Source organism: Cherax quadricarinatus, chromosome 13 (assembly GCF_038502225.1).
Source record: "Cherax quadricarinatus isolate ZL_2023a chromosome 13, ASM3850222v1, whole genome shotgun sequence".
In the NCBI taxonomy this organism is placed as follows: Eukaryota; Metazoa; Arthropoda; class Malacostraca; order Decapoda; family Parastacidae; genus Cherax; species Cherax quadricarinatus.
This window is the reverse complement of record NC_091304.1, coordinates 7,550,763-7,565,273: the sequence shown is the minus strand read 5'-3', so window position 1 is coordinate 7,565,273 and position 14,511 is coordinate 7,550,763. Positions and strand designations below refer to the sequence as shown.

At 41.2% G+C, this 14,511-nt stretch overlaps 1 protein-coding gene across 3 annotated transcripts in view; it reads right to left on the bottom strand.

The window, feature by feature from the left end:
* Positions 1-14,511, bottom strand: part of LOC128688611 (NEDD8-conjugating enzyme UBE2F) — a 34,769-nt gene that overhangs the window by 19,874 nt on the left and 384 nt on the right. For 2 of the 3 annotated variants that reach the window (XM_053776517.2, XM_053776513.2), the window contains exons 2-4: positions 10,651-10,756; positions 4,983-5,144; positions 271-432 (exon numbers count right to left, since the gene is read on the bottom strand). In XM_053776517.2, coding sequence (XP_053632492.1) covers positions 271-432; positions 4,983-5,144; positions 10,651-10,752 — 426 coding nt within the window. In that variant the 5' untranslated portion in view covers positions 10,753-10,756. Of the gene's footprint in view, positions 1-270; positions 433-4,982; positions 5,145-10,650; positions 10,757-13,937; positions 14,193-14,511 lie in introns of those variants that run through there. The other variant, XM_053776516.2, reaches the window with a different exon arrangement.

The window sequence follows — 14,511 nt, the reverse complement described above, 5'->3', positions numbered from 1 at the left end:
CTAACACCCAGGTACCCATTTTACTGATGGGGAACATAGACAACAGGTGGAAAGAAACACGCCCAATGTTTCTACTCTGGCTGGGAATCGAACCCAGGGCCTCGCCATGTGAAGCAAGAGCGTTAGCCACTAACCTAACAGATCACGTTACTGGAACAATACACTAGTGTTTGGTTTAAAAATAAGCTTAAGTAGGATAAAGGAATACAGGTTCCCAATTCTATGTCAATACTCCCCTAATGGCATGTGCTAAAAGGAATAAAAACTTACCATAAATAAACTACTCAGGCCCCACACAACATCCTTTAATCTTCGTGTTGGGGCCCAGCCCAGGCCATCGATAGAATTTTGCCTAAGAAGAGATAAGCAGATTTCCCCTTCTTCACTGATATTTGGGTGCCAGAGTTTTGTCTCACATCTCACTGTCGGTGGCTAGATGGAAGAAAATGTAGCATACAGGTTCGAGACATCACAAGAATTGAAATCTTTATGCATTACTGCTGCTATAATTAATTGTTACAATTAATCCTCTGTACTTTTATTAACCCTTTGACTATCGCAAGCCCATTTCTGAAACTGTCATTCTATGTCGCAAAATTTTTTTGAAAAAAAAAAAAAAAAAAAAAAAAATCTTATGAAATGATAGAGAATCTTTTCCTGATGCTAATGACACCAGAAGTTCGAACTTTGATTGAAAACTTACGGAATTATGTTCCCGCGAAGTTAGCAATCTCGGCAATTTCGCCGACCTTGAGCCCTATTTTCGGCCAATTCCATTGTTCCAGTCAACCAAACTCATAGCTATTTCTTTAGAACTATATTTTTTCTATCAATTGAGTACAAGAAACCACCCATTTACTGGTTTCAACTACCCAATAAAGTGGTCAGAAATTGGCAATTTGGCCAATTTCATACAATTTAAAAAAGATGCCAATTTCAAAATAGGGTCCAGAATAAACAATGCAGACATTCTTGGCACTAAAATAACATATCCTCTGTTCATTAGCTACATCTCCAGGCCCCTCTTACTTTCTATTTTTATTTTTTATTCACACAAAAAATAAAAGATTTACTGTTATGCAGACTACTGAATTATTGTAAAAATGGTACAAATAATATCAGTGCACTAGTGAAAGAACATTAGACTCCCCAGTTGATGTGTATTGGACGTGTGGTGTGATTTTCTTACTCTTGAACATTGGTAAGAATCGAACATTTCCGCTACTTTGAGCTCAATTTCAAGGTCGTTTTTATCTCTATTTCTGTAATATGTTTTCCATTCTATCAAATGAGACCAAGAAAAGAAGAATACAACCATAAATACTATACGAAAATACACCTCAAAGTCGGCGTTTTAATCCAAAATTTTTTTTTTTTTCTCATTATGCACTGTGCGCTGCAGGATTTTTTTTTATACAGTGCACACTGACCACACAGACCCATTCTCTCACATGTGGGCCTACCAGCTTTCTCCTGCTTGATTTGAAGCCACTAGAATTATTGAGTACATATAAATACATCCGAAACACTGGCTCGTAAGACGTATATATATGGCCGAAACAGTCAAAGGGTTAATTATTATTACTGTATTAAAAATTTCATATACTTGTAGCTTCACTACAGTGTAATCTCTTTTACTTTAAAGTGATAATTTATTAACTTGCAGGAACATCAAACAAAACTGTACTGCAAGCAGGATGATAAGGTACAGTATACTGAAATGACAATACATATTAGTGATTGTTTAAACTCATATAATGTATAAATTAATTCTAAACTACACTGTACATGCATTTAATAATGCAAGTGTTCTCTAGTTAAACTACTTACTAGTAACAAATACACTTAACTTGTATTCTATTTGTTTCAGCCACATACATATGATAATCTGCCTACTGTCAATTAGTCTTTTTCCACAAAAATGAGCTGTTTCTTCAAGTAAAACTTCAAATAATTTTCTATAATGATAATAATAATAATCCTCTCTCCTATCATGAATATTTCCAGTTTACAGTCCTAGATGCATTTTTCTGAAATATGATAGTTTAATCTTTAGACACCTATCACATTTTCTTTGCTCAATTTACAATAGGTTTTCAGTACACATGTTCAAACATATCTACATTAATTCTGGGGGCCAGCTTTTATTTAACTTCTATCAGTAGGGTACCTTAATTTTTATTTATTTTTGACATCAGGCATTTCCCACGATGTTAGATTGACCCAGAGGGGGAAAACAAACACACACACACACACACAAACACACACACACACACACACACACACACAACAGCAGGAGGCCAAGGCAAGAGTATGACGAGAGCAATAGAGCGATGGTTGACACACTGGCTGCAGTGGCCAGAAGAGCTCATGCATGCAGGGCAAAGCTCAAGATCATGGGCAATTTTAACCACAAGGAGATCGATTGGGAGAACTTGGAGCCACATAGGGCCAAGACACATGGAGGGCTAAGATGATGGAGGTGGTACTGGAAAATTTCATGCACCAACACATAAGGGATACTACAAGAGAGAGAGAGAGAGAGGAGAGGATGAACCAGCAAGACTGGACCTAGTATTCACCTTGAGTAGTGCAGATATTGAGGACATCACATATGAAAGACCCCTTGGGGCCAGCGATCATGTGGTTTTAAGCTTCAAATACACAGTAGAGCTACAAGTGGAGGGGGAAGCAGGAAGGCCAGGATGAATGAAGCCAAACTACAAGAAAGGGGACTACACGGGAATGAGGAACTTCCTGAATGGGGTTCAGTGGGACAGAGAACTGGCAGGGAAGCCAGTTAATGAGATGATGGAATATGTAGCAACAATGAGCAAGGAGGCTGAGGAGAGGTTTGTACCCAAGGGTAACAGGACTAATGAAAAAGTCAGGATGAGCCCATGGTTCACCCAAAGGTGCAGGGAGGCAAAAACCAAGTATGCTAGGGAATGGAAGAAATATAGAAGGCAAAGGACCCAGGAGAATAAGGAGAGCAGTCATAGAACCAGAAATGAATATGCACAGATAAGAAGGGAGGTCCAACGACAATATGAAAATGGCATAGCAGCGAAAGCCAAATCTGACCCGAAGCTGTTATACAGCCACATCAGGAGGAAAACAACAGTCAAGGACCAGGTAATCAGGCTAAGGAAGGAAGGAGGAAAGACAACAAGAAATGACTGTGAAGTATGTGAGGAACTCAACAAGAGATTTAAAGTGGTGTTCACAGAAGAGACAGAAGGGGCTCCAGAAAGACGAAGAGGTGGGGCACACCACCAAGTGCTGGACACAGTACACACAACCAAGGAAGAAGTGAAGAGGCTTCTGAGTGAGCTAGATACCTCAAAGGCAATGGGGCCGGATAACATCTCTCCATGGGTCCTGAGAGAGGGAGCAGAGGCGCCATGTGTACCCCTAACAACAATATTCAATACATCTACAAAACAGGGAGATTGCCTGAAGCATGGAAGACAGCAAATGTAGTCCCAATCTTTAAAAAAGGAGACAGACATGAAGCACTAAACTACAGACCAGTGTCACTGACATGTATAGTATGCAAAGTCATGGAGAAGATTATCAGAAGAGTGGTGGATCACCTAGAAAGGAATGATCTCATCAACAGCAGCCAACATGGTTTCTGGGATGGGAAATCCTGTGTCACACACCTACTGGAGTTCTATGACATGGTGACAGCAGTAAGACAAGAGAGAGGGGTGGGTGGATTGCATTTTCTTGGACTGCAAGAAGGCGTTTGACCCAGTTCCACACAAGAGATTAGTGCAAAAACTGGAGGACCAAGCAGGGATAACAGGGAAGGCACTACAATGGATCAGGAATACTTGTCAGGAAGACAGCAGTGAGTCATGGTATGTGGCGAGGTGTCAGAGTGGGCACCTGTGACCAGCGGGGTCCCGCAGGGGTCAGTCCTAGGACCAGTGCTGTTTCTGGTATTTGTGAACGACATGACGGAAGGAATAGACTCCGAAGTGTCCCTGTTTGCAGATGACGTGAAGTTGATGAGAAGAATTCATTCGATCGAAGACCAGGCAGACCTACAAAGGGATCTGAACAGGCTGCAGACCTGGTCCAGCAATTCGCTCCTGGAGTTCAACCTCACCAAGTGCAAAGTCATGAAGACTGGGGATGGGCAAATAAGACTGCAGACGGAGTACAGTCTAGGGGGCCAGAGACTACAAAACTCACTCAAGGAAAAAGATCTTGGGGCGAGTGTAACACCAGGCACATCTCCTAAAGCGCACATCAACCAAATAACTGCTGCAGCATATGGGCGCCTAGCAAACCTCAGAACAGCATTCTGACATCTTAATAAAGAATCGTTCAGGACCCTGTACACCATGTACGTTAGGCCCATATTGGAGTATGCGGCACCAGTTTGGAACCCACACCTAGCCAAGCACGTAAAGAAACTAGAGAAGTGCAAAGGTTTGCAACAAGACTAGTTCCAGAGCTAAGAGGCATGTCCTATGAGGAGAGGTTAAGGGAAATCAATCTGACGACACTGGAGAACAGGAAAGATAGGGGGGACATGATAACGACATACAAAATACTGAGAGGAATTGACAAGGTGAACAAAGACAGGATGTTCTAGAGATGGGACACAGCAACAAGAGGACACAGTTGGAAGTTGAAGACACAGATGAATCACAGGGATGTTAGGAAGTATTTCTTCAGCCACAGAGTAGTCAGGCAGTGGAATAGTTTGGGAAGCGATGTAGTGGAGGCAGGATCCATACATAGCTTTAAGCAGAGGTATAATAAAGCTCATGCTTCAGGGGGAGTGACCTAGTAGCGACCAGTGAAGAGGCGGGGCCAGGAGCTTGGACTCGACCCCTGCAACCTCAACTAGGTGAGTACAACTAGGCGAGTACATACATACATACATTCGATCCCCTGCAACCACATATAGATGAGCATATACAAAGCATTTTTACTAATACATGATGAATCCAACAAAAACTTACCGCTATGTTGTATTCCTCTGGTACATTGATACTAAACACAAAAACACCGCCTGACCAATAACCTTCAGGTGGGGACACAACTAGACGAAACGAGTGTAGGGTGTCTGGGTCCTCAAATTTTGCAACGCATCCCTCTGGAAGATTGCTTTCCATTTCGCTAACCTGTTTTTAGGGAGATAATATCTGATATCGTGTTAGTCCGCAATGCAATGGTTCAGAATGAAAACTATGTCTTTATGAACTAAATGTTATTGCTGGTACTTTTAGGTATTTTATTTATATAGGTATTTCATAATTAACAGATGGTTTTCATAACTGAATAAACTAGATGTAATTTTTTGCTTCACGATTTGAGAAAAGTATCCCCAAATTCCTTAACAGCTGCCTCTAACTCAATACGTGCAAAAGGAATAGTGCTGGGCAGTGGTAAAATTTTAATGCAGCAAAATACAGTAGTTCCCCCCCTGTATCCATGGGGAATACATTCCAAGACCTACTGTGGATACCCAAAACCATGGATAGTTGTGAACCCTATACATAATTTTTTTTTTTTTTTTACATACATACATACCTTTGGAGTCTGTGGGGACAAAGAACTTTGTCCTTGGAGGCAAAGAGGGGAATGTATGAGAGTATAGTTTTACCAACGCTCTTATATGGGTGTGAAGCATGGGTGATGAATGTTGCAGCGAGGAGAAGGCTGGAGGCAGTGGAGATGTCATGTCTGAGGGCAATGTGTGGTGTGAATATAATGCAGAGAATTCGTAGTTTGGAAGTTAGGAGGAGGCGCGGGATTACCAAAACTGTTGTCCAGAGGGCTGAGGAAGGGTTGTTGAGGTGGTTCGGACATGTAGAGAGAATGGAGCGAAACAGAGTGACTTCAAGAGTGTATCAGTCTGTAGTGGAAGGAAGGCGGGGTAGGGGTTGGCCTAGGAAAGGTTGGAGGGAGGGGGTAAAGGAGGTTTTGTGTGTGAGGGGCTTGGACTTCCAGCAGGCATGCGTGAGCGTGTTTGATAGGAGTGAATGGAGACAAATGGTTTTTAATACTTAACGTGCTGTTGGAGTGTGAGCAAAGTATCATTTATGAAGGGGTTCAGGGAAACCGCAGGCCGGACTTGAGTCCTGGAGATGGGAAGTACAGTGCCTGCGCTCTGAAGGAGGGGTGTTAATGTTGCAGTTTAAACTGTAGTGTAAAGCACCCTTCTGGCAAGACAGTGATGAAGTGAATGATGGTGAAAGTTTTTCTTTTTCGGGCCACCCTGCCTTGGTGGGAATCGGCCAGTGTGATAATAAAATAATAACATACCTTTGATAAAGTTTAACTGATAAATTGAACACAATAAATGGAGAATTAGCACTTTTTCACTGATGGGAAGCACTTCACAGTTTCTCGAAGGCTTTGAAGAAGTGCCACTATCACTACTTTCGTGCTCTGTGGCCATTATTACCTTTTCAGGGTCCCCAGGCCCTCTCCCAGACTTGTTCTCAGGGTTGCCCATATTTCAAAAAAAAAAAAAAAAAAAAAAAAAAATTCTTATGAAAAGATAAGAGAATCTTTTCCCGATCATAATGACATCAAAAGTACGAAATTTGATGGAAAATTTATGGAATTATGCTCTTGCAAAGTTAGCAGTCTCGACGATGTTTATGCATCAGCGATTTTGCCCACTTTGAGCCCTATTTTCGGCCAATTCCAGTGTACTAGTTGATAAAAATCATAACTATTTCACTAGAACTCCATTTTTTCTACCGAATGAGTACAAAAAACCACCCATTTACTAATTTCAACTATCCAATACAATGGTCAGAATTTAGCAATTTTGCCTATTTCACACAAATTTCAAAAGACGCCAATTTCCGAATAGGGTCCAGAATAGATTTTAATTACAAAGGCATTTCGCGACCTGGCTGCCAGGGAGTGTGGACGTGCCTTGCACCTCTCTCCTGACAGTCTAGCAAGCTAACCAGTGACGTCATGGCAGTTAGCGTGCGGAGGCGGGTGAATACCATTGGTATCGAGCTTATTCGGGGGGCGATTACGCCTGAGAATACACAGGTATTGCTACCCAAGATTATTCGTGACACTTATGGTATTAAGACCAAGGATTTGTACGGTGTGGCTTTAAATGGCGCCTACCGGATATTTGTGAAACTACTCAAGGGGCCAGTGTATGAGGAGCTGGTTGAGCAGTTTCAAGATATCTGCGTGGACGTGTCCCCTGCAGTGCGTGTGCATATGGCGGATGTCTCACGACAATACACGTGGGTAAAACTGCGCAACGTGCCCTTCGAGGCCGATGCAATGGATCTACGCGGTGTTTTCAGCAGATACGGAGTGGTACACATGGCAAAACATGGCAAGTGGGAGGCTGGGGAGTATGCTGGTCTCCACGAAGGTACGTTTACCCTTAAGATGTCTCTTCATCAGGCCATACCATCGTATGTGTACCTTAATGAATTCCGTACGCAGGTCATGGTGTCGTATGCTGGCCAACGACAGACGTGCCGTCTCTGCGGAGCCTATGATCATATGGCGGTAACACGTGGGCAGCGAGGGCAGGCCAGGCCGGCCGGTGCAGCAACGAATGACGTTGGGCATGAGGCTCCCATACATAGACGACAAGGAGCTGGTGGATGTGGTCGCCTTTGGAGTGAGGAGACTGAGGAGCCAGTGGTGGAGTCAGAATTGGAGCTGCCATCTCCCGAGTTGCCTACATCGCAGGTGGTAGAGAAGGATTTTGGGGAGGACCAGGTGACAGAAGAAGTGGAGGAATTGGATGCGACATTAGCGTCGGTTCTGCATAATATGTTCCTGTCTCTGGATGTGGTCTCCACGGCTGTGCCGTCGACCAGTCCGGAGCTCGTGTTCGGGGCAGTCGAGCAGCAGGAGGCCGTTGTTGGTGCTGGTGAGGTTGGCGGGGGCATGTCGACCTCTGGTCGGAAGGCATCGACGAAGGTGGTGGTGGAGGTTCATCATGTGGACACCCTGGTTGCACACATGGAGGCGGATGCTGGGACGAGGAAGAGGGCGGCAGCAATGTAGGACTCTGATGACGTCCTGACGCCGGCTCAACATCCAGGGAAGAGGGCATCGGTAGATGGGGGCCGGTGTGCTAGTGGAGGTGAGCAGCGGCAGCAGGTGGTGCCAGGTGGCACGGGTGTTGTGCGTGGAGAGCAAAGCAAACGTGGTCCCCTGGGCCCAGGTGGTCTCGCGAAAGTAGTAGTGGGGCAGCGAGGGAGGAAACCTTAGCTGCCAATAACCGGCAGTGCTGGTTAATGGCGTGTGTCTTGGGAAGCCAGTTTGCATGCGCCTTGAGGGCAGGGCATGTGCCCAGTATAGGATTATGCCACTGGTGTGAGTATGAAATTTGGACTATTATGTTATGTTGTAATATTATGGGGTGGGGTCTGTGTGGATTGAGTGTATTGTATATTATACCTATGTATTAACACTATAAAAATATGTAATGTATCAATGAGATAAGATGCTTTCATTTTCTTTGTATTTGTATGTTCGGTTGAGAATAGGTTTGGGTGAGTAGCGCAAAGGACGGGGGGGTGAGGCTTCCCACAGTTATGTGCTGGGGAGACTTTTAGTGATAGGTGTCTTTACCTGTAGTGAATTATTTATATGTGCTGAATGTTTCTAAGTTCGTGGTGATGTATTGATTGTTTTGCTATATATCTAAGCCATGACTGATGTTAGTACACTGTTCCAGCAGTACATGTATTGTGATTGTGTAATATACTGTGCTGGACGAGCAAGACAACTGTAATGTTCATGTATATGTATCATCATGTCTGTTACTAAAATAAAAAAAATAGGGTCCAGAATAAACAAGAAAGACATTCCTGGCACTAAAATAACATTTCCTCTGTTCATTAGTCACGTCCCCACGCCCCTCTTACATTCTTTTGCTTTCCACTTTGAATTTTTATTCTCACAAAAAATAGAATATTTACCGTTATGCAGACTACTGCATTAGTGTAGAAATGGTATAAATAATATTGGCGCACTTGTGAAAGAATATTAGACTCACCAGTTGATGTGTATTGGACGCTTAGCATGAACTTTGGTAAAAATCGAACATTTCTGCTACTTTGAGCTCAATTTCAAGGTACTTTTCATTGTAAAACCAGTCAAAAATCATCTCAATTTCTGTAATATGTCTTCCATTCTATACAATGAGACCAGGAAAACTACTAGAATAAAACAATAAATACCATACGAAAATGCAGTGCAAAGTCGCTGTTTTAATCCAAAAACATGGTCAATTTTTTTTTTCTCATTACGCACTGTGTGCTGCAGGATTTTTTTTATACTGCGCACAGTGACCACACAGACATATGTAGGCCTACCAGCTTTCTCTCACTAGATTTGAGGGCGCTAGAATTTAGGCGTACCAGTATGTCAAAAACCCTAGTGCGTAAGCCGTACTAGTACATCTGAAACCCTGAAAGGGTTAAGTAAAATTAAAGCTTATTTTCAGGCCATGGTAAACCATAGAAACCAAATCCACAGATATGGGAGCTCTACTGTATATAAATATGTAACTATGTATGCATGTGTGTATGCAAGCATGTATATACCCTTATGTATGCATACATTTGCATATGAGTCTGAATTGTATGCATTTATTAATGTACATTTTTCATATGTATGCATATGTATGTGCATATGCATGACTGCATGTATACTTGTGTGACTATCAATGTAAATTTTTGTAATGCATATGTATATGCATTAACCTATATGTGCATGTCTGTGCATTTTTGTGTTTATATGTGTGTGCATATGTATGAGCATATTTGTACACATACACATATGAATATGTGTGTACATATATACTTGATGTATACATATGCATATATAAGCATGTGCCTATGCATATATATATATATATATATATATATATATACAGTGGACCCCCGGTTAACGAACTTTTTTCATTCCAGTAGTATGTTCAGGTGCCAGTACTGACCGAATTTTTTCCCATAAGGAATATTGTGAAGTAGATTAGTCCATTTCAGACCCCCAAACATACACGTACAAACGCACTTACATAAATACACTTACATAATTGGTCGCATTTGGAGGTGATCGTTAAGCGGGGGTCCACTGTATATATATATATATAGGTACATGAATAGATGTGTATACATGTGTATGTATCCTTATGTGTATGTATCCTTGTGTGTGTGTCTATGTATGCATGTACTTATGTGTGCATGCGTCTGTGAAAGTATTAACAATTAAGGCTTAGGTCTACACTTGGATCGCAACTTGAAAGATAATACCCACATCCAACACACAGCCAAAGCCTCCAAAACAGCAGGCATCCTCTCCAAGAGAAGTTACTCTATATCTCAAACAACACTACTTACATTGTACTACTCTCTAATCTACCCCTACCTCACCTATGGTATTTGTGCCTGGGGATCTACTACATCAAATCACCTAAAACCATTAATAACCCAATACAAAGCCACTGTGTGGACTATCATTCTCATCTCAATGATGTTACTTGAGAGTCTGTTCTATTCATCTACAACTCTACTACCAAGAAAAAGAAAGATTAAAAAGAAATTGAAGAGGAAGATACAAAAAGAAAAAAATGAGGAATATGACGCAAGAAAAAGATAAAAAAGAAAAAGCAATTCCACATACCTCTTTAACTAGTAGTTGATCACGAATAGAAATCCGCTTCTTTGGGGGCTCTGGTATTCCTCCCCCCTTACTAGACTTTAATTTTTTTGTTAAAGTAATCATTCCTCTGGAAAAAAAAAAAAAACTACTATTAATGAGACAGTTGCAATGTTAATGTTTATTATGCATTTAAAATTTTTTCTCAATTTTCCGAAGCATGAAGGAGAAAGGAAAACATATGCAGTATTAAAAATAAAAAAGATTTTAAGGTAACTCTCTCTCATAAATAAATGCAGTCATAAAAGCAGTTAAAGTACCAGATGGACAGACATATGCAGTAGTATAATGAGAAGAGAACTTTACTAAGTTTGTAACTTGATAAAGCCCACTGGGAGTGATCATGTCGGAGGATCTCACCTTCAAGGACCATAACATTGTATCAATCGCATCTGCTAGAAAAATGACAGGATGGATAATGAGAACCTTCAAAACTAGGGAGGCCAAGCCCATGATGACACTCTTCAGGTCACTTGTTCTATCTAGGCTGGAATATTGCTGCACACTAACAGCACCTTTCAAGGCAGGTGAAATTGCCGACCTAGAAAATGTACAGAGAACTTTCACGGCGCGCATAACGGAGATAAAACACCTCAATTATTGGGAGCGCTTGAGGTTCCTAAACCTGTATTCCCTGGAACGCAGGAGGGAGAGATACATGATTATATACACCTGGAAAATCCTAGAGGGACTAGTACCGAACTTGCACACGAAAATCACCCACTACGAAAGCAAAAGACTTGGCAGACGATGCACCATCCCCCCAATGAAAAGCAGGGGTGTCACTAGCACGTTAAGAGACCATACAATAAGTGTCAGGGGCCCGAGACTGTTCAACTGCCTCCCAGCACACATAAGGGGGATTACCAACAGACCCCTGGCAGTCTTCAAGCTGGCACTGGACAAGCACCTAAAGTCAGTTCCGGATCAGCCGGGCTGTGGCTCGTATGTTGGTTTGCGTGCAGCCAGCAGCAACAGCCTGGTTGATCAGGCTCTGATCCACCAGGAGGCCTGGTCTCAGACCGGGCCGCGGGGGCGTTGACCCCCGGAACTCTCTCCAGGTAAACTCCAGGTAAACTGTGTAGATGAAACACTATCAATAAAGGATCGCTTAATACTACATTTGTGTCTTTATCCATTGTGTCAATATTTTATGTCATTTCTCTCCAACAGTACCAGGTGTTAATGGTAGTGTCACAAAGCATCTGTGCAGCACAATGTACAGTAATATATTCAGCATTACAGACACCATAGGTCTTAACCAAAGTGCTCTGTTGGTTAAGACCTATGAGAAAGTTCATTACATACTTGGATTTTCTTTTACATTTTATGATGAAAGTTCATATTTTATGTCTACATGCTTTGCTGGTGGTGCAAATTCTAAGTGGCATTTGTAACCTGACCAAAACCTGGTTGTAATTAATGGAACCAAGTTCCCTGCTGATTTTTCTTTAAATATGCCAGACATGTAGAACAGTTGCATGAAAGAATGATGGCAAATAGACTGACTGGTGTTAATTTTGCTGTTTCAACACTATAATGTTTAACCAGTGTTGTCTTTGTATTATTGCCCTCAGATGGTTTGTAGATAGCTAAGAATATAATGGACTACCTTCTTGTTAGCATAAGTCCCTATCAAATCATTTATCATGCATTTCCTTTAATTTTGTCATATACTGCATATGCCTGCTTTCTGAAACAAGCACATTATAAATGTTTCTTAGAACTTAAAAGCTCTTCGGAATGCATGAGGGAAAGATAATTTTTTATTATTTAATCCCAGGGGTTTAAGAACAAGCAATGTGGCATACATAGGGTGCTTGTGGCTCGGTAGCGACCTTAGCTTATACAGAGTGACCAAGATTCAATCATTGAATGAACAGACATGTTGGGCATGTTTCCTTACACCTGTTAAGAACATAAGAACGAAGGAACACTGCAGAAGGCCTACTGGCCCATGCGAGGCAGGTCCAAGTCTCCTACCGGCTTAAGCCAATGCACCCAACCTAGTCAGGTCAGGTCACATTGACTTAAGGGAGGAACACGGCAACCGACCTGTTAGCACAAGCTATCAGGTCTAACTCACACCCACCCACATCTACTCATGTATTTATCCAACCTATTTTTAAAGCTACACAACGTTCTGGCCTCTATAACGGTACTTGGGAGTTTGTTCCACTCATCCACAACTCTATTACCAAACCAGTACTTTCCTATATCCTTCCTGAATCTGAATTTTTCCAACTTAAAACCATTGCTGCGAGTCCTGTCTAGGCTAGATATTTTCAGCACACTATTTACATCCCCTTTATTTATTCCTGTCTTCCACTTATACACCTCAATCATATCCCCCCTAATTCTACGTCTTTCTAGAGAGTGCAGTTTCAGGGCCCTTAGTCTATCCTCATAGGGAAGGTTTCTGATACATGGGATCATCTTTGTCATCCTCCTTTGTACATTTTCCAGAGAATTTATATCCATTCTGTAATACGGTGACCAAAACTGTGCAGCATAATCTAAATGAGGCCTAACCAAGGATGTATAGAGTTGAAGAACAACCTGAGGACTCCTATTATTTATGCTATTAGGCAGCTGGTGTGGGTCACATCCTCGGGGTGGGGGTGGGGGGGGAAGGGAGGCCAGGATTAACAACCCCAGTGGAAATAAAACACTGATGACATCCTGATTAGTAACTGGGCTACTAACCATATGGGTTAATAATCTAAACAAAATCATTTACTTCCACATGGATCCTTCAATCCTCTTCTCCAGGATATGACTCACAACAGTCTACTGACTCTCAGGTACTGTATGTACTTCGTTATTGCTTGATGTATATGAAAAAATCACATGCCCCTCTAGAAATCAAACCTGGTCTCTTCAGTAAGAGACAAATGCTGTACCAATGAACTATGCATAAATGTCATATAGTTCAGCTATACGCTGATGCATAACTCACGTCCATACATGTTGATACACTTATGTGACAACCCTGAATGTGTGTATACATTTCAGTGCAAGAATTATTATTATAATCAAAAGAAGAGCTAAACCTTCAGTACAAGAAAAAAATTGCAAACAAATCAGCTTACAGGGTGGAAGTCCTGTCATTTATATAAAGCAGGTCCCATTAAGTAGGGAACAAAAGTAGCTTCTTTGTATGAAATTTTTTACACAGAAAATAAACTAATCTAACCTAACTAAAATTATACACAAATTTCTATATGACTTTTTTTCTGTGACTTTATTACCTGTCACTGTTGTAGGCCTTCATTATTGATATATTTTGTAGATTTAATGCAAGATAACTCAACAGTATACAACAGTACGACTTTGATCATTGAAAAAGTTTTATTTTAACCTTGATATTCTAGGTTATCCAAGGTTAATTTATACATGTTACCAGTGAAGTCTACTGTAAAAATTTAAACTTGTATAATGACAGTAAAAGTTTACTCCAACGACAATCTTTCCCAAGCACCCAAAATAGCTTTCATTAGCTCTAGCTTCAAGTGCTGGATTAAGTTTGCTTATTCAGTAGATTCAATTATAATTTTCAGGTTCATGTGCTTCAGAACAAGTGTCAACTAACGACTAACAAGAACCCAGAACCTAATAATGGCTGTTGAACAGTTTCTGTGAAGGGAAATTTTAGCCATAAACATGCTGGCACAGGATTATGGTACAATTAATTTACAAAACAAGATCAAATTAAAGGACATTTTGTCATTGTTATGACTGACAGCCTCTACCAAAACCTGGAAATGTCATTTAAATATTACAAATAGACATTCCAGGATTTTCATTTAATTTGAACAACACTAG